The 21624-nt window shown below is 40.8% G+C and overlaps 1 protein-coding gene across 1 annotated transcript in view; it reads right to left on the bottom strand.

Moving 5' to 3' along the window:
* Positions 1-21624, bottom strand: part of TAF3 (TAF3 RNA polymerase II, TATA box binding protein (TBP)-associated factor, 140kDa) — a 109786-nt gene that overhangs the window by 2128 nt on the left and 86034 nt on the right. The window contains exons 3-5 of the mRNA XM_009321742.1: positions 21341-21423; positions 5161-5416; positions 758-864 (exon numbers count right to left, since the gene is read on the bottom strand). Coding sequence (XP_009320017.1) covers positions 758-864; positions 5161-5416; positions 21341-21423 — 446 coding nt within the window. The remainder of the gene's footprint in view (positions 1-757; positions 865-5160; positions 5417-21340; positions 21424-21624) is intronic.

Genomic DNA, 21624 nt, shown 5'->3' with positions numbered 1-21624 from the left:
GACAGGAAAATATCGTGTCATCTCAGTGGAGTAACGTCACTTTTGTTCCTTACCCAAAGAAATGAAACTTTTCAGTGGGAGACAGGATCTGGCCTTCCAATTAATATAGCAATTATATTATCATTATCTTAATGAATATAATGATCGAACAGAAGCCTAAAACACACTTGCTTTGAAACAAAAAAAAATACATCGAAAGGACACTCAGATAAGAAATGTTGTTTTAATAGAAAATACGAGCGCACTTTCAGGTACAATAGGCTAGATTGAAAATAATTTCAAATGCTTCTTTAACACATCTGCAAAAAACCCTATGATTTTATGTAGCTGCTTAAGAAAACGCCTAAAAAGTGATTAATTCCCTCCAACCCTTTTATAAGAGTTGACATTTATATTACTGTTCATACAATGCTTCGTAATTTGAAATGTCTATCTGTATACGCTATGCTCGTAATCCTGTAGTTCTCACAAAATGACCGGAATCAGCAGTATTTCCCAGCAGTTTCAAAAACAACTGTTATCACCAATGCCCATTAATTAAAAAGTAACTCTCCTTCACAGCTGAAAATCTGCTTTTTCAAATTCCAGAGAAACAGAGACAAAAATATCTTCCAGATCCAGATTATTAAATTGGACACAGTAAAGCCATTCAAATATTCCCGGCGTCACAAACCATAAAAAAAAAAAAGAAGATTTTTAATAATATAGCCCCAATCTGCCAGGGAACGGCAGAATAGGATGGATGAGAGCAACTTACCAGTGATACCAATCATCGCAGTCATCACAACCTATCATTGGACTGCCATCATCTGGCTTGTTACAGCCAGGACAGATCCAGATCTGGTTACCCCACTCGTCTCGGATCTGGTGCAAAGAAAAGGAAAGTTAGCTGGTTTTCAGGGCTAAGCAGGCAGCAAAATTGACATTTTAGAAAAAAAACAAAAAAAAGTTTCTTGCTCATCTGTCAGAGCTCTTCAGCGGCCACCGTTGTTATTTATGAATTCTCTGATCATAAGTGCTTGGCGTTAGGTTTTAATTTATTTTTCCATACTGTACTTGTTGACAAAAGCATGCATTTTTCTGTATTGTCCTGTAAACCAGTAAAGCCAGTTATACCACCCGACCTAAGCACAGGCCTTCACATATAGCAGCCAGGGCTTAAGGACACAATTCCTTCTCTGTCTATACTACCGCGACTTTTTAAATTCTACCCTGTTAATGGCAAGAACAAGCAACGGCAGCCTCCTGCGTAAGATAACAGTCTTACACGCATGTAAAATATACCGTGCCATGTGTATATATTGCCGTATTACTTATTAGCCAAAGTCTTCAACTTCAACTAGCTGATAAGATCAGGATATAAAAAAAGTTGTTACTGAGTAACTTTCCATTCCCCTTATGACATTTATGTCACAGTACAATTTACTAAAGGGTAAACGAAACAAGAGAGGCAGATCATTTACAGTATTAGGCAGCCGCTTACTGGATTTATCATATTCAGAGCTTTATGAATTTTTTTTTTAATGTTTATATCCTGCTAGACCCATTATTTGTATTTTTCAATTTCAAGTGGTTTCTTTAACAGTTCTTTGGTAAAAAACATACATGCAAAATGTCACGAAATCCACCCAAAAAAGTACAATTAACAATACAAAGTACAAAATGTCTGGCTTATTACCCTAATTTCATCATTCCTTTATGAAGATTTGCACATTATCACTGAATCTCAAAAACATAAACCGTTTTGTTCCCAGCTTTTGTGCATTAGTGTGTTTACACGTATCTAAGGCAATGACTTTTTGCTACCTGTACAGCTTACAAAAATGATATTAAAAAGTAGTAGACAAAAAGCCCCAAATGCTCTTAGGAAAAAAAAAAGCCACTTACACGGTGGTCTGTACGTCTTACGCCACTTCCCAAAAAATCAATAGGAATGTACCAGAGCTGCAACCAACACATCACTCTCGACTGACTCCTCTTAAAGCCCTAAATTTTTTTTTGTGATTGAAAACTAGAAAATACAAAGCCCAGGAATATTAAGCAGGGAACAATCCCCTTCCCAACAGCGAAATGGAGTAGGCAACGTCATACAATGAGCTGGATTTTAAAGCTGAATGATTGCAATGATCGTTCCTATCTACGCATCTAATCTCGCATCTGCAAAGTCATTTTAAGTTGGTAGAGAAGCATCTGCTCCGCAGGTAAACTGTCTGCGCTTGGCATGAGGAGGTCCGTAGTCATTTCTGTGGGGTAATCCTGCTGGGGAAGGAGGAGATGCTGTGCCGTGGTGCTGCAGAGAAGCAATGCTGCGGGCTGTCGGGCTGACAGCTACAGCCCTCTACAACCTGCTTGAGCAACCTGGCTGCACCCGCACCATCCTCCGGCACTGGCACTTGGCAGGCACCCCATCCACGGTGCTGCCTGTTTTAGGCACTGGCGGTGCCAGGTGTAGGCAGCGCTGCCTGATATTGCCCCATTAGAAGGTAGATACCCTAACTTTCCCAAACTTAGTTTTTCGGGGGGGATGTCTGTCTGCAGAATACCCGTCTCAGGCTGTCAGGGGCTGGAGAGGGACAGGGTGGTCTATAATCACTGAAACTTCTGCCTGTTTGTTAAACAAGAAATTGGACTGCTGAATGAGGATGTTAAAAATGTTGTGTAACTTCTCATCCCTTAATGAGCCAAGGGTCGTGGAAGGAGGGACAGCATGTGATTGCCGAATGCTATTTCAGTACAAACCGCTGAGAGTTAATGATCAGAGCACACTTACTGAGATGCTATCCTACAGGGAGATCCTACATCATATCTTTTGTTTTTTTTAAACTATAAGATCATCCTCCTGTCCTCCCCTGCAGAAGGGAGTTGCGCACCTCTGTCACACTGGCTCCAATCTTATCTCTAGAAGAGCTTTCCCGTGAGACCTGGGGAAAGCCATTTCATCATTCTGTGTCCTGGATTCCCTTCGTACAAGGGGCTAATAGTTATTAATTATTCCCTTCTTCCCCAACCTCTCTCTCAGCCTTTTGACTTATAAACATCTCACATCAGGAGTCTCTCTGCTTGCATAGAGTTGGATCCTAACACAGTAAAGCCCTGGTGTCAACTATAATGTTTTAAAATAAACAAATAACCTGGAGCCTACGTGTCCTCTGAATTCTCCATAAGGTGCTAAGAGCGTTACCACTGGAAATACCTAGGAAAAGCTCTAGGTTTTCCTTCTTTAAACTAACATCATCTATTTGCTTTTAATGCTTACTGAAGAAAATGGGACGTAGTACAGCATTTTGGAAATGTTTCTCTCTTACAGTGAATGTCCAAGCTTCTGGGCACTACTGTAATATGAAGAGTGACACTGCATTTACACCTGTGATACAGAAGGTGAGGATGTGTATCCTGCACCCTAAAGATATGCACAGCCTATGGGCGGTCATCTAGTGCTGTAACCAACTCGGGGAGTGAAATGTAGCAGCTGTTTAAATAGAGACCAGTAACACGATACAAGAGTTTAAGTCCAGCAGGGAAGAGCACCTTTTCCATTAGAAACGGCAGGGTAGATTTACACTAGGAATCATTATAAAAACAGGAATTTAAAAGAGAAGAATCATGCATACGTTGCAATTAAAGCACAGGAAACTCTGTAATAAAAGCAAGTTTCAGGTGTTTTAAATGGTGAGATTTTTAAACTGCTACCCACTATAGATAAGCAAGGTGTCAGCTGGAACTTAACCAGGACAGGGAGGATAACACCACTGCTACCGTTGTTAATGGTATCTGCTGCTCTTCAATGACCAGAAACGGTCAGGACTTCCATTTTACATTGCATCTAAAGCAGAAATTTTCAGTAGCACAGCAATCCTTGTCCTGCCCAGAGGTATGTCCATGTTCTTTTAGAGAATGCAGTTCCTACATCATGTCGGATGAGAGACTTTTCTAAAGGAATGAAGAAGTCTTAATGCTACTGGAGAGAGCCCAAGTTCAGAGGATATGTCAAACAGACTAATGAACTGTAGACTAATGAACTGTCTACGGACTTTCTGAGAGGCACACACATTTGCAATTTCTGTATGTTGAGGAAACCAGAAAAGAGATTAGTGGACTCTCCACATTTCAAATGAGGGCTAAGTCAAATTCTTGATGTTGTATGAGGGTTTTGTACTTCACCTGACTGACAGCAAAATCTATGGCGCGTTTGACATTTGAGGTTTCAATTCAGCACTTATAAAAGCATCTATAAAAAAATCTCCACCTCCAAAAATAAATGCTCTAGCTCAGTTAGCAGAAAATACCAAGTGGGATATAACTGGACTTGCTAGAAGAAACTTAAACATTGACCTGGGAACACAGAAAAAATTCAGTCCAAGTATGTGCTGGTTTTGGCTGGGACAGAGTTAATTTTCTTCACAGTAGCTAGTATGGGACTATGTTTTGGATTTGTGCTGGAAACAGGGTTGATAACACTAAAAGGGATGTTTTCGTTACTGCTGAGCAGTGCTTACACACAGTCAAGGCCTTGTCTGCTTCTCACCCCACCCCACCAGTGAGCAGGCTGGGGGTGCACAAGAAATCGTGAGGGGACACAGCCGGGACAGCCGACCCCAACTGACCAAAGGGATATTCCACACCATATGACGTCATGCTCAGCATATAAAGCTGGGGGAAGAAGAAGGAAGGGGGGGACGTTTGGAGTGATGTTGTTTGTCTTCCCAAGTCACCGTTAGGCGTGATGGAGCCCTGCTTTCCTGGGGATGGCTGAACACCTGCCTGCCGATGGGAAGCAGTGAATGAATTCCTTGTTTTGCTTTGCTTGTGTGCACGGCTTTTGCTTTACCTGTTAAACTGTCTTTATCTCAGCCCACGGGTTTTCTCACTTTTACTCTTCTGATTCTCTCCCCATCCCACTGTGGGGGGAGCGAGGGAGCAGCTGGGTGGTGCTTAGTTGCCAGCTGGGGTTAAACCATGACAAAGTAGTAGTGTTTTAATTATTAACCCCTCAAAACACGTACATGGAAGCAAGGGCCAGATAAAGAGTAGCTTGATAGAGAGCAACATGACAAGCCCAGGTACCATCAGTTTGAGATGATGAGTCACCCAGGAGCTCAACAATTCAAGAGATGAATGTCACTGGCACTGGGACAAAGCATGGCAGTATGCGTTACCTACCACATAAGTACTGACGGTCTCAGTCACAACGCTCCTAACCGGAGCTTTGGAGCCTCCTGCTGCTGAGACAGCTGGAGAGGGAGGTGGGATCAGGACCGGCGAGACAGTAGCCTGTGGAGGAGGAGGAGGAGGAGCTGGAGGAGGGGTGACATGAACGGGAGCTGGTACCGGTGACGGCACAGGTGGAGGTGTTTTGGGCCGGCTCACAGGAGTAGAAGGTTTGGCCTCTGGAGCTGGCACCACTTTGCTGATGACTCTGTAGGACCAAAAATGAGAACCGTTAGAATTGATGGGAAAGAAAGCAACGATCGATCACCAACTAGATATAAAGAAAATATAGTGCAGCTAATTCGTATCACTTTTGAGTCATCAAAGAGGCTGTTTCAACCCAACACAAGGACTGTTGTCATTGCTACACCCATCCATTGAACAGGATAAAGCACAGAGCCATTACAAAGTGAACTCCAGGACAGCCTGAGCCACTCTATAGCTCGCTGTCATATAAATATTCTCTGTGGCTTTACTAAACCTTGTTTTGTTAAATTTTATTACGTTAGCTCAATTTGTGGGAAATATTAGAAAGGAAAGTTAATCAGCTGTGAACAGCACTGATTTTAATCTTCAAACTGAGAGACGATATCATCCTCTTAAGATCTTTGGGGGTTCTCCAAATATTTGCTAGTTTGGTATTTCTTTCCCCAAATGTTTATGAAATCAGCAGTGGATCTAGTCAGGACAAATAAATGACGCACACTATATACTCAGCAGTTAAAATATTGCTACTTTCTTGAGTAGCTGAAGTAGACAGGATGTAGCTCTAGTAAATACACAGTATAGAATAATCTTGCCCAGGAAGGGGGATACATAGAGGACGCAACATTTATTAATGAATGTTGATACACAACGTTACTGATGTGCATGCAATTTAATGGACAAGGCAGAAAAAGCCCTTACTATAAGGCTCTAGATTAGAGACATAAAGAGAATGGAAAGGATGTTTTAGAAAACAAAACAAAAAACCCCTCAGACAAAACACAGGATAGGTCTATTTGTTTTACCACATTTTGGTACATCATTTAACTAACTTATTTATATTTGAATGGTAACTGTGGGAGTGCAATTGATTTGTGATGGGACTGTAGGAAGAAGGCGATTTAAAGAAAGGTTAGACATTCCAGAGAGGAGGGTATCTTAAGAAAGCAAAAAACGGAGACATCAGTAGGAAAACCATGACGAAAATCAAATTCCAACCACTCCTGAGAACCAGGAAAGTCCAGCTCCACCGTCAATGGGAATTTTACATTAAACTTTAGCGTTTACTGCAACTCTCTTACGATACTCAAAAGGCAGTATCACTACGATCAGAGACATTGTCTGCATTTCAAGTCAATAATCCAAGCCATCATTTGAGAAAGGCTTGGAATTATACAGTATTTAATGCCTGGCTGAGATAATAGCGTTTTTCTCCCAAGATATGCCACTTGCACTACTAAATCAGAACTATGGCAAGTTATAGTAAAAACAGACTTAGTAAAAGGAAACAGAGCAATGGGTTTGGTATTCCTGCCTAACCTGCCAACTGTAGCATCACACCTCCCTTCTGAGACCTACTATGAGTGACTAGGGGAAGAAAACCAAAACCAAGGAAGTTTAGAAACTTAGAGTGGAGCAGAGTCTAAAAGGCGTTAGATGATTTTCCATCAGCAACACTGAAGGCATTCACACCACTTGACGTCCTAGCGATTGCTTCAGGTACCTAATCTGGGAGCTCAGGCTCTCTATATGTGTCAGTAAGGTGCTAGACTGTGAGTCAAAGTGCAGGACTCATAACTTAAATTGTCTGTGACTCGCAGAAGGAAGGAAGTCCTATTACCAGGCCACCCTGTGAGCAATCTACACATCAAATCCAGCCTCTTTCTCCTGTTAGTGGGGTACATCTGAGAAGCCACTGTTATCTCCCACCAAGAAAGTTTTCTCTTTGGCTCTTGAATTTCTGGTTCAATGAAAGCCTTAGCGCGTGGCTCCCTGGGGCTCCTGCCAGACTGACCGCCCTGACTCAGATGCTTATTCTGTGCCTTCGTCCTTCCACTGCTCCCACAGAGAACCCTGGCTCCCAACGCTGAACGCCCAAGACCTTGGTTGGTGGCAATACTCCCATGGTTTCCAAAGTTACCCTCATGACTTGAGAGCCACCTCTCAATAAAAAAAGTCTTAGTAATAATAAAAGCGAGGAGAGGGACAGACAGCAAAATATTTGGCACAGCAAAAATAATTTGGGTGGTTTCAAACACCATTACCCCTTCATTCCCCACCTCCCTCTTCTACCCCCTCCAAGTAAACAAAGTCCTGCTCTGAGCGCTTCAGGGAGTCAACCCTCCCTGAGTCTAGACTAGGAAATGTATTAGCTAATAGGATTTTAAACACAACTTTGCACACAGTGTAAACAGTTTTAAAGAAGTATTAGCTAATATAATTTGAATAAGAGTGACCGTGCCCAGCTAACATATGAAATTAAATTACATAGTTTCTTGGTCTAGATAAAGGCAGGTTCTCCTCCTGAATGGGGTCTTCAAAGCCAGTCTGCTAATAGCTGCAGAAGCTACAAGGAACGTCACATATGAAATCTTCCAAAACTACAAATATTCATTAGTGGGCGACACACACTCATTGATTGTCTGGTTTGCTTGAAGTGTGCAATTAGGACATGTTCAGTATATAGGGCAGCTTGTTTATCTTGATTTTAGAGCTCAGTTATCAAAACAGGAGATCAGCATTTCGGAGCACACTTGGGCCTACCACTCCCTTGGGCTAATGAAGTTCAGAGACGTTAGACTCCAGAGTGGAGAAATGAATGGCTTTGTGCTACACCATTAGAGGTGATGGAGTAATCTCAGTGAGGGTGGTTTAGCCTGTCCTCCGTCCTGAAGAAGGGGCTGCATTCATGGCAATATGGAGGTGGGGAGAAATCAAAGGGAAATAGCAGTTCCACGGCTAATAATTAGTGTTACTTCAGACTTGGAGAGAAACCTGATATCAAAACACTATGTAAATGATGGCAAGATTTATGAGCTTTATTTTATAGACAGGAAAAGTGAGGCACAAAGCACACTGCAAGGAGGTGGTACTCACTACAGCAAAGCTTCGATCCTCCTGCTACCTAGGTCCCTGCTAGGATTTGAACTCTACATTTGGACATCACCATACGTATATTGTTATCTTCTTTCCCAAATGTGTTTTTCATACGCTTCCAAAATCAGCACTTGTACATGAAAAGTCTGCAAGTACAATACTAAATAAGACAAATTTTCACCTCCTTCCCCACCCCAATTCAAAAACTCTAAACCAGGCTGGATTAATATTTTTTGAGGTAATCAAATACAAACGAACATCAACCACCATCAACACACTCAGAGGCCCCAGACAAGAATTCCACTTCTCTGCAGGCTGCTTGCCTGACAATATATCACAAACACGTTCTACACTGACAGATAAAAAGTCAATTAAAGTTGTTTTTGTATCAAAATAGTTCCTCCAGAATGAAGGGGTGTGAGAAAACCCTTGGAATAGATGTGGTAATAAGAACCTCCATAAATCACATCTAAAGGTTACCACTCCCTTTAAAAAACACAGAATTAATGTAAACATTGTGTATCTGGTTGTGTTCAACCTAAATTCACTTTGGAGTTCTTTTTAAACACTAACAGGAACTGTATTTCTTACAGAGCCTTGGCACATTTATAACTGAACGCATGCATCGATACACCTCTTCATAATGGTAGAGTGAATGAAAACCCACTGTCACCATTACTCTGGGGCAATCACCTCGTACACAGCTGCAGATCCAAACAGGATGAAAACAAATTGTCTGCTTGCAGGCAAAGTGCAAATTCTACCAAGATTTTAAGTGTCGCGACAGGTCAGTTGTTTTATAATCGGCTCTAACTGGCATGAGCTGTAACACGCTACATCTGGAGCATAATGAGGCTCCAAGGTGTGAAATGGTTTCCTATCTTTGGAAGTAATTTATTTGATTTCATTCTGATCCTTACGGCTGAGAGCCCCATTGACTGCTTCACATAAACACAGGGAAAAGACGTGCACCAAAAGGAAATGGCTTTTCAAAAATAGGATATGAACCACAGGGCTGAATGATTGCTACGGGTGACGAGCTCGAGCTCCAAAAAACCGCTGTATCAGTACTTCGAAAGGTCTAGTAAAAAATCACAGCAATCTTTGTTTCTCAGAGGCAGAGCTCCAAAGAAGCTGTTTCTCTGCCCTAAGGAAAAACAACATTTGAAAAGTCCTAATTCTTTTCTGAACCCATGACTCATTTTTAAGCAAGGAGCAGGAGCTAAAGGGGTCTTTGTACATAGGAAAATGACACCATCAACTGCACCGACATAATTAAAACTAGTACAACCCACTTGGATTATTATGAGTGATATTATTATCTATTCGTATTGATACTCCCTTGATACAAGTTCCTTGACGCTAGAAAGTTAAGTGGTGTAACTATTTTATTACTGAAAAATCTCACACCTGGAACTGAGATTGTTGCACCAGAAAAAAATAAAGTACTCTAAGACCTATGGGTAAGAATGACAAAAACACCCAGGGGAATAAGGAAGATTTCCATATGGTTTAGATTCTTCACAGATTAGAGGTGATTTTGAAAATTTTATTCCAACCCTGGAGGAGAATCAGTGTAATTTAAGCTCTGTAATGTAGGCTAATTCCCATATTACTTTTAGAAAGGGAAATTTAGTTTTTATCTCTTATGCCCTGCTGAATATTTTATTCTGGGAAAACAAGTCATATTGGCAAATATAAGCTCCACAAATACACGCTATGACCAACTCGTGCATTTGCAGAGTGCCAAAATTTATCAAACCTCCAGCAGAGCCCCCAGCAATTTTGCAAGTGAAAAGACTTCAGTACATAAACTTGAAATTAAAAAAATATAAATATTTTCATGTGATAAATTGCCTGCAATGTGATATTCTTCTCTATCAAGGAAAATTAATTTTGAACACTTATTCCAAGGTATCGCCCATTTTTGTGGACACTGCCTGGTCTCATACAAATGGCACAACTTTCATGTAAGCGTGTTGACCTTCAACGGTGCACATGGAGCTCAACAGCCCATTCGCCATTTCATCAGTACGGCAAAACCCTGCAAACATCCTTCCTGGGCAACTGAGTCTAGTGATTTCGCAGGCATTGTGTCACCTAATCCCATTCACAAGTTTATTGAGCTTCATCTTAAAACCGGTTAATCTTTTTGTCCCCACCATTACTCTGTTCCAGGGTCTCACTGCTCTGGTGGCATAGCAACCTCTTCTAATTTCCAGCCTATGTTCATAGCCAAATAATTCCCATTTGTTTTTGTGCCAACATTGTTCTTTAGCTTAAATAGCTTTCTCCCTCCAAAATGTTTACTTGCCTGATGTATTTGTAGCCAGCAATCATATCCCCTCTTCACATGCTAGACTAAACACACAAAGTTGCTCTCCCCTCCTATCATAACACAGACACCCCTATGCTCCCCCTAACAGTGCTCCGGGCCCTCCTCTGCACCTGCCCTTCCCAATTCATCCTTCCTGAATACAAGCTGCCTTCAAGAAATGAATATAACGTTTCAGATGAAGTATCAACAGGTTCTCATATGATGGCCCGGACACTTCCACTATCTCTGCTAAAATTACCTCTTGCAATGCATGCTATCATGTTGGCAACTCTGTCATTCTGTGATGAACTAATGATCCCTCACCCACTTAATGCACCTACCGTAGCGATACACCTACTGATCAGCTCTTTACTTCTGGCTGAAGTTTGTATTGATACACTTCAAATGCAAACCCTTAACTGCAATTTTTCATTTACTGAATTAAATACCATTTTTCCCTCCTATTCAAGGTGATCTAGTTCTTTCCAGACAATCATCAGATCCTCGTTTGTACTGACATGGTCCTTCAACCTTACTGCCAACAAAAAACATCAGTGTTCTACCTCCTTCTGTGACAAAATTTTAAATGAAATTATTAAATCAAACCAGTCCTGAAATACATCCTTGAGCATGTTCACTACTAACCTCCTCTCTGGTTAGATAAGCTCTCTTACAACTCTCAGTTGCTGTCTTCCTTTGAGCTAGTTCCTTACTACTGAGCAGTTCCTCTGCTAATCCCGTCTTTGCCAGCTTCACTATGAATGTTCTGTGTGATATTATTAAATGTTTTCCTGAAATCCAGCTGAGATTTGCCATCTTTTATTCATCCAGAAGACAGCATCCCTTCTCCCAACGGTAGGACAGACGTCAACTTTATGCCAGCTACGCATATGCGAGTGTCCCACCTCTTCTCCGCCGCAGCTGAGACTTTCCCTTGGAGGGGAAGCGATTTGATCCTGCACCCAGCGACGGCTTCCCCAGTCCAGTAGAAATCGCTCAGTGGTGGGAGGTGGAGGCACCTGCTCTCAGCATTGGTGGTGGAAACAGATACCTGAGATGCATGGCAAAAATCAGCTGCTGCCAGCCACATCTCTCGCAGGGACTGCCAAGTGGAGTAGGCGAACCTCGAAAATCAGTAGCTTTATCAAAGATTGGTATCAAGCCTGTTGGTATGGCTCACTTCCGTCTTGTGTTTTATTCCATTACTCCCAAGCCTTTAATCAGCCCTTCCTCCAAAATTTGTTTTATAATTATGCGTACTGCTGTCACTGGGTGTCTAGATTACTTTTCCTTTCTTCCCTTCTTCAGCACTTCTGTCTTTTCTATTATTTATTAAAAATAGATTTAACAAACATTGCATTTTAAAATAAAAAGAAATGTATTAAAAATTACTTGTCACTGAGTCTGCAAAATTCACAGCCCAGTTCTTCTAGAACTTGGGAGAAAGATTATCCCATTCCTTGATTTCAGTGCATAAAGGTCCCTATATTTTGCTTCCTGATTCATTATGGTAATTTCCAGTGCCGTCAACCTACTGCTGTTATCCATCTTGTCCTAGCCCTCAGTAAAGGAGAGAATGAACGTAGGATCAGAAGGAAAGTACTCTTTCTGTTCTTGGCTCATACCTACATTATCCTTAGTCTTCTCCCTGTCTTCATTTCCATGGTCCTCCTTCTTCCCTTCTTTTCCTGTTTGCTGAATATCCTTCATAACGTTCAATTCAGTTTGACTTCTGCCAAGCCTGACTTCACCTCCACAGTCTTTTGCCTTGAAGACGTAACTTCCTTGCTAACAGTCCTTTTCTCCTAGAGGTACGATGCTTATTCCTAACGTTCTTTTGGAAGGAGTTATTCACACAATTCACTCTGTAGTCATTTTGCTACAAATGTCCCCTTCCCACAGGCAGAAAACAACACTTTTGAATTCCTTAGGTCTGCAGTCCAGCTGACATTTCTAGCTAAGTCCTTTGGTTTATGGACATTTGCACTCTTGAAACCCAATTACAGTTTTTTTACTGTTTATTTTTCCATCGCTTTAAGTGAAACAGAGTTCTGCCCTTGGCCTCCACCCTCTGTATCTGTTACACCAGAGTATTTCTCCCAACAACCACAAACACCTTTCTGCCGATGACTCTCAAATCTCCCTCCCATTCTTTCTCACCATCCTGACTTACATGTCCAGATGGTTCATTGCCAGTCTGACAAAACAAAACTGAGCTGGTAGTGTGGCGTCTTGGTATCTTTCATCTTCTTTTCTCTCTTATCATCAATAACAAGCTGCTCAGAGCTTCGATGTGAAAACCACCTGGCATTATCCCCTTCTGCTGAGCTCTCAACAGCAAAACCAGAAGCTGGTAAAACATGTTTATGCCAATGAGCTCTTTGCAAACTTTCCCTTTCGTGTTCCTTGCAAACTGCCCTTTATTGTCATTTGTTTTGGGAAATGTTATGGGATGCATGATCTAGAAGCCTGTGCATAAACCAGTCCTACATCTACCCTCTTTAATGGGAACTCGTGTAGAATATGAATTTTATTAACTAACAGAAAATTATGCCAGCATGGGTTTAGAAACCTCTAAAACTGTAATTTCCAGCTTGTTACTGAGACATGTTTTTGTAAGAACCAAGCAAACCGGCCAGTCCTGAACTTGGAGGTTCTGTACAGTTACAGATCAATTGCTCACAGGACAACTTTACTGAATTCAGGTAGGACCATCTTTTTCCTTTGTGTCTACAGATGGCTACTTGTCTACGGCCCTCTTCTCTACCTCCAGCTCCCAGGAACTATTACGTGAATCCTTGGGTCTATATAGTTTACTCACTTTTGTTTAAAAGCTTCAATAAAAGAGTGAATAAAAAGAAGCACCTCTGTCAAAGACAAGAACAAATCAGTACCTTTCTCTTGCAGTCATCTTCTATGGAGGCAAAGTCTATTTTTTAAACAAATACCCATCTGCCTTTCTAATCTTTCACACATATTTGATTGGTTTCTGTTGTGCTTTATAAGGGCAGCTGCTCATGCTCATTTACACAAGCAATTCGCTTATGTGTCTAAACCTGCCTGAATTTTTTTTTTTTTTTAATTGCGGTATACAGTATACATTTTTTTTACTCTTGAGCAATAAGCAGCAAAATCAAAGAATCTCACAGTAAGTTGTTTTGCTTTCTAATGACTCAAGCCTTTTTATGGATTCACTTTTGGAGTCATCACCCAATGTGGCCAGCAGCAAAATGAAAATAATTTGCCACAGCCTACCACCTGCCATAAACAGGATGAATAATTAGTTTGGGTGGCTTCAGTAATTAAAAAAAAAATACGAAAAAAGTTGAAGAAGTTGGAAATAACTCACACTCAAGGAAGAAAAAACTCTTCTAAATCACCTCTAGAAATATAAACAAAAATGATCATTTACTTCTTTTGGTAAAAGGGATATGGTATTCTTCAGTTGTTTCATTTTTTTCATGTAAAAGCTGCAATCCTGCAGCAAAGGAGAGGCTGGGGAACCTTCACTGAAGTGCATGAGACTTTTGGATGGATATAAGACCACACATGGGGATTTTACTGCAGGATCAGGGCCAATATGTTACACTAAAAAAAAGAACAATCGGGAAAGGGATATGAATCATACCTGAGACAATATCTTCATTAAAGTACATTCAGCATTTAAAAAAGCATTGAAAATCAGTCCTCCAGCTCTTATAATTTAAAAGACTACAGAACAGAAACATGCGGGTATGTATATACACATACAAACCCACACAAAGATTTATGAAAGCTGTAAAGATCACTGGAATTCCTTAAGCACACCTCTGCAGCCTTGGAGAGGAGCAAGATCATTTTTCATTACTCTGCCTCCTCACTTAGGTGGTCTATTGATCATATCAAAAATGATTTCACCATTACACGCTCCTTTCCGTCTTACAGCAGAAGCTGGATCGACACCCAGCGCGTTAATTGTGTTAACGGATGGTTAACATGGTCTTTCTCTGCTAAGTGCTACACTGTAAGATAATTGGGATACCCATTAGTCCTGCAATAAACACAGACTTTCGCTGCCCGGACTCTATTGTTTAATTTTCCCAAACAGTGGTTTACCCTTCCACATTTTTCTCCCTAAAGTATCACTTTTTCCCTCCTATTTAATTCCACAATAAGTTCTCCTCCAGAGCTTTCTGTTGAATAAGCAATGTCTCGCAGGGTAACCAACACCGCCCACAGCTGTGCCCCACAATAGCCCCATGCTGCTTGCATTACGTCTTTCGGAGGATTTGGTCACGGTGCCTTAACTGCTCCAAACACTGCTCTTATTCATAAAAACGTGCGGAAGGAGGGGCTTCCAGCAGGATTCCTTTACCTGTTTCCCCACCACAAAACGGTGAAATAAATGGAATGGGTCATGAGCTACTTGGCCGGTAATGCAAACCTACGGCTTGACAAGTCAATAAAAAGCCAATCCTTTCCTCCCCAGCCACACGTAGGGAGCCAAGGCTAGAGGCAAACAATTTGGATATGCCTACACAGGGAGGTTAATGAACCCCATTATTCAGCTATTGTGGGCAAACACTATGAAGACAGTAATCTAAATTATCAAAGTCTGAGTAGCTCTCCACTAAATAGCACCCAAAGTTCAAAAGTTTCTTCACACTGTCTGATTTATCCATACGAGAACCACCCTATTAAAAACTAAAGCTCCTTGAATATCCACCAAAGATGATACCGTAAAAATAAGATGCATTCTTGGAAACTACATAGGGCAGAATTCTAGTTTAATTGAAGCTAATAGCAGAGTCCTGTCTTAGATACCTAGCTTTTTTTCCACAACTCCCAGGGAGTTTGAGCAGTTTTCAAAAAATACATAATCATGTTACAGCAGCAACTACAGATCCCCAGTGAGCTTAGGGGAACACCAACACAATCCTTGCCTAATTGCTTGTCTTCAACCAGGTCAATAAAAAGTGTTATCAATGGATTTGCTAGTACCTTCTTCTTCTCTCCTCCCTCGGTACCATTACCTTTTTAAAGTCTGATTGTGTATGTGTGTGTGTAGTTTTCCCAAGAAAATTCAATCTCTGGAGAGTTTGCAGCTCAACTCTTGCGTAAATTAAGCTTGTTGCAGATAGAAGATCCATCATTTAGGCATCTGTTTTTGGAGAACATTACCTTATAATAAACTTGGTGATACTCTGCATGCTGCAGGTTAGATAATAGTTTTACAGAATCTCAAAAAGTATGACTGAAGAACTGTTTTACTGCAATTCTGTTGCCCAACTGTGGTTGCACTTAAAATAACGAAATCTTGAGCCAGCAGCAGTGATGACCCAAACCATGTAAATTTATGAAAAATAAACTCCTCCAACAGTCCAGTTGTGTTTCAGGTAGGGTTATAGCTTCAATGTCGAGATTTTCTCAAGCTACATGTCCTTTCAGGCTTCCACTTTTTCAGACACATGCTATTTTGCCAACTTATAAAATACGTGCTATGAGCACCTTATTGTGATAGAAGTTCTTCAATGGATGATCACAGAAACTCGGTGTAATAACACAGAAAGCAACAGGACAGGTTCCCCTGTCCTCTTAGTCCCAAAGTATGCTTCTGGGTCACCAATATTACACAGAGAGGTCACATCTACTGGTCACAAAATAATCTGGTCTATATATATGCCACTTGGCTCTGAGATTCCATACAAAGGATGCTGGTGGCTTTTGTCATGGGGATATCATGCAGCCGAGCGAGCCTCCAAACGAACGTAAGTTAGGCCTTGGACTGATAATATCCTACCAAGCGATAAAAAGCTTTAGTGGAGTCAATTAAATATCTGGATAACAAAAATTTTTTCTATCCCTTAATCCTTTTAGGATTTTATTTTACAATCCACAGGTTATTTAATATACATTTTTTATAGACACATGTGCATACATATCTGAGCATGTGTGCGATTTGTTTTTGGAGAAAGTCACATATCTACTCACTTTAAAAATATGTAAGACAAGGGGCAACTTCATTAGAGTGGCAGGTTAGGTTTACAAGTTAAACACTGTTAAAATACTTGTCTTTCCCCTTCTCATGTCTGGTTTCCAGGTTCCCTGCTGATGGCAGAGTTATGATAGGATGCAGCACAAGACTGGAGCAAAAGCCCGACATTTTAAGGTAAATTTGGAGACCCGATTTCACAAAAAATTTATATCCTGCTTCTCCATCACAGAAGCACTGAAACAGCACCAGTGGGCGGTACTCTGCTTTGTGGTCTGGCATTGGTGTCAGAAGCCATGAGTTTTTTCTTAAAAACTGTATTTAAATGCAGAATAAATTTATCTGATGTCTCAAAAATTACAACACATACTTTTGCTGAAGTTTATGTCCACTGTGGTAGTAGCTGGAATCTCAACACCTCATCAATAGTTTCGTTTTTTAAAAACTTACGTGTATGAAAAATGATTGTGCTTAGGAAAAATAACTAGACAAAAAGAAACCATGATGCAATTGAATAGAAGGATTAAATTCTGCTCATCATTTGCAGCTGATTTAAAATTCAAAAGTCTATATTAGCTGTGGTTTTTTGTTTTGTTTTGTTTTGTTTTTAAAAAGATAGCATCTCTAGTTCCTTCCTATACTAACTCAGTTAGCAATCTACCTTGATAACACTGGAGTGGAAAAAAAACCCAGTGAAAAACCCTTCCAACATATCATTCAAATCATATCTAAAAAGGTGGTCATAAATATTTTAGAACCCAAGCAAACTAATAAGAGCTAGGCCCATTAAGGATAAGATCTTTTACAACAAATTAAATAAAACAATTTATTGAAGCCTGGACTTGAGATAAACTAGATTTACTAGCTGACCTTTTATTCATTTAAGGAACAAAATTAGCTCTAATTGCATTAGAACGGAATCCAGTAAATTTCTTCTAATGTGGCATCCATGCAAGTATTGCTGTAATTGTTTACAACTAAGATGGAAATGCTTTGATTATAATCTACTTTCTTCTTGTTTTACTGTGCAGTTAAGACACTTGCAAAAAAACCTATATTCCAATATTGGTTTCTTCATCCTTCAGCAACAGTATATTTTCATGGCTATTAACCCAATGTTATTAATAGCCTTCTCTTTTGAACTGATGTGTGTTGTAAGAATATTTGCACACCAGACAAGCTCGAATGCAGAGATCATTTTGAATCTAGGAGCAATACGTACTCGTATTCACAGAAACAAGAAAGAAGGAGACTTCTCTGCCACTACCATCACTGCTTTGTATGTTGGTCCAAGCAAAGGAGCCAAGAAGCAAAATGGTAGAGAAGAAACTGTTTGCTACACTGCAAAGGCATTTTCCTCACCACTGCTGCATTATTTGAGTAAACTTGTGTTACTGTCATTGTGCTGGGTTTATGGTGTGATGTGAATCTCCATTTCAAGCACCATCGATCTGACGCTTTTTCTTCAGACACCTGAAAGACTTTGTGGCCTCACCAAGATCTGTAAGTACTTCCATTAAAGACAATGTTTTATATGGAGTTGCCCCAAAACAATTCAACCTCCAGTTGAACAGGTACTTAAGTACCTCCAAAAGCCTCCAAACAGCTCTTCTCTCTAACAGAGGAAACTGAAATAACTCATTAGTCCATCTAGTTTTGACTCATCAAATTCTATGAATCCCCAAAAACTTTTCTCATACCTTTCCATGGTGATTCATGGTATTCTCAAACAATCCCATGCTAGTAAACTCCAGAGACATGCTAACTGAAACACAATGTTTCCATATGATAATTACCAGATATTCAGAACTTCATTACCAACACAGATGAAATGAAAGTTTAACTTTCTCTTAACATAACATGTCACAAAAGCTTTTGTTTCTGCATGTTACGAGCTACGTATAGAATCATAGAATCATTCTCTAAGATCATCAAGTCCAACTGTCAACCCAACACCACCATGCCCACTAAACCATGTCCCTAAGCGCCTCATCTACACATCTTTTAAACCCCTCCAGGGATGGTGACTCCACCACTTCCCTGGGCAGCCTGGTCCAATCTTTAACCACTCTTTCAGTAAAGAAATTTTTCCTCACGTCCAATCTAAACCTCCCCTGGCGCAACTTGAGGCCATTTCCTCTCGTCCTATCGCTTGTTACTTGGGAGAAGAGACCGACCCCCACCTCACTACAACCTCCTTTCAGGTAGTTGTAGAGAGCGATGAGGTCTCCCCTCAGCCTCCTTTTCTCCAGGCTAAACAACCCCAGTGCCCTCAGCCGCTCCTCATAAGACTTGTTCTCCAAACTTAAAAGGTTGATGATCCTACTATGGTCTTTTCAGTGAGTAACTTTAAATAGAGGTCGCAGAGACTTCTGGTATTACTTGAGACGTCCAAGCCACACACACAGCTATGTATTGCTTTGCCTCAGAGCCACACCAGTCCTTTTCATAATGATCACAACACATGAAAATTAAAATATGCTCTGAGTTCAGGCTGAATATTAATTGTTGAGGATGAAAGCAAAAGTATTATTTAGAGTAGGACAGCTCCACTGCAAGCCCTGCCTGCCGCATTAGACACCAGATCGACACGCAACACAAAACGGTTCCCAGAGCCACGTGGTGCAAACTGTATTTCCTTGTATAATGGCAAATTTCTTCCTGGATTTTGCCTTGGAGAACTATGATAAATCCTAAAAGCTATGACAAAGCTCCGTAAGTTCTTCTTTGCCATCAGTCAGAAGGTGCAACTGGGTGATACAGCCATTGCAACGGGACAACTTTAGGGTGCCAGTATGGTGGGCAGTGAGGAGATATTTAAGGTAGAAAAGGGAAACCAGTAAGCAAATAGAGATGGAATACTAATGACTCAAACCTTGTTTGGTTATGCAGCCTAAAGCAATCTCAAGGACGAGTGTCACGTGAAGAAGATGAAGTTCCCCTCCTAGGCCCAGTACAGATGCTGCAGAGAGCTGGAGCACAACCACTTTTTAGCATTTACTACCAGCTGCTTCCAGGACTCCCCTGCCCCTGAAGATCTTGGCCCTTGTGTTTAATTCTCTCCTAATTTGTCTAGAAACTTTGAGCTAAGTCAGCTTTGTATATCTCCCATCCGGGAGTCAGGGTTTAAACTCTAGGCTCTGCCGTGCTAAGGGTCACAACACCTGATGTCCTCAGATGGTGGTCAAGGTGCCACTAAAGATGCACAAAGGAAACTGGAATAGAAGCAAGTTTCCCAGAAGGCCATAAAACAAGACGTCAGTATCTCTGACCCAGTACGGGCTGGCAGGGCTGAGGATGATGTACCCATATGATTTGTAGCAAGCAGATGGAGTCTGCAGTCCCATCTCAAAAAGTGTGTGGGTATGAGAAAGACTGGGGTGAGGTAAGATGGGAAGCAAAGTCAACTCTTCGGTGCTAACATACGGCTTCAGAACTTTAATTTAGAAGTTCTGCCTTGAAAATATGACTTAATTTTCCCCATATAAACACTTGTACAGTCCTTGAAAAAGAGGAGTTTAAAAGTATCCATAGTTCTGCAAGGAGGAAAATGGATCTGTGGGCTTTAAAGGGACAGTCTGTCCAGCCGTGCACATTCAAATCATGCACTGCAGGACAGACAACTGTTCTGAGAAAGCTGGAGCTTTTGTACATCAATCTGAGGCACAGAAATTTTAGATCACACTCAAATATTATGAAAGGGAGAAAGCAGAAACTGTTGAAGAGCCGGAAAAAGCCCTGATATTTGGGGTGGGGGTGTCCCGTAGAAACCAAGAAATGACTGAAGTCCCGTAGCAACTTCAACCCAGTAAAACTCACAGTTACCTACTGAGGAGGAGTAGGACAGCATAGAAAAACAGCATAATCATCAAAGATGCCATTTAACTTATAAAGCAGAAAAACTAGTGATTAGGAGATTTAGCTCAGAATGGCTATAAAAGAGAAACAACAACATTAGTGATATTTAATCTGATGAATGGGAAGGAAAAATCTGTTTGGTGCTCCTGTTTACCATCAGACATGAAAGTGTGCTCTGCGCCATTAAAAATATTAAAAAACTGATTAAAAGAAAGCCTTAACATACAACACAGGACCAGCCTAAAAAGCCCAGTGACGCATGGTTTCCCCAGCCTCTCCAGCCACCTGTTTATGCTGTATGATCTCAGGATAGAGATCATCCTATTTACGCTCACACAGTACAAAGTAACTACTATTTGTACAACAGCACCCAATAATTAGGGAGCTAATGAACCAACATTTGAAATGCGTTAGGTACACTCATGAATAATCATCAACAGTTATAATGAAACAGACGCGTATAAAGGAATTTCAACTGTTATGTTTTAAAGCATAAAACAACTGTCAGCTCAAAAGCATTATGAAACTTAGCTGTAGGTTACACTAGGGATAACCACCCATTACGGAAACCTCACTAAATGTCACTGGAGGCATCATACGAGTCTAGATGGAGTCTTGTAATCCATGCCCTAGAAAGGCACAGAGTGGGAAACACAGTAGGATGGATGGAAGATGATGGGTCTTACTTGGAGAGTAGAAAAAAAAGGGCAAAATGTCCAAAAAGTTTCTATTGGTAAGCGTTCCGCTTGATTTTTCATTAGAACGGTCAAAAGATGCCATAGCTGTATGAATATCATTTACCACTAATTTTTAAGCGTTTCCCACTGAAAATAAGAGCTACCGCAAGTGCCAGAGGATGAACTGTGGTAAGCATACACCTTGCAGATGGATTTATTTGTACTTACATCTTGTCTTGGCCTGCACCCACTCTTAATGTCAGCCGAGGAATAACCGGTGATGGAGCCGGAACAACTGGTTCCACCTTTATCTGTACACGGGAACACAATCATCAATCAAAGACTGCAAGCAGACTCCCAAAATATATTAATTACATGAAAGCACTGATGGAGTTAACCAAATAGAGTACATCGGATTAATGAGACAGACCTATGACAGACTGAACACCGCTCTCTTATGCTTCACGCTGTAGCATGGATGGTCAGAGTTTGTTGGGAGCTCCCAGCCATAA

The sequence above is a fragment of the Pygoscelis adeliae genome, unplaced genomic scaffold, assembly GCF_000699105.1.
Source record: "Pygoscelis adeliae isolate BGI_AS28 unplaced genomic scaffold, ASM69910v1 Scaffold202, whole genome shotgun sequence".
Taxonomy (NCBI): Eukaryota; Metazoa; Chordata; class Aves; order Sphenisciformes; family Spheniscidae; genus Pygoscelis; species Pygoscelis adeliae.
Note: the sequence above shows the minus strand (reverse complement) of the source record. Positions and strands in the feature narration are given on the sequence as shown.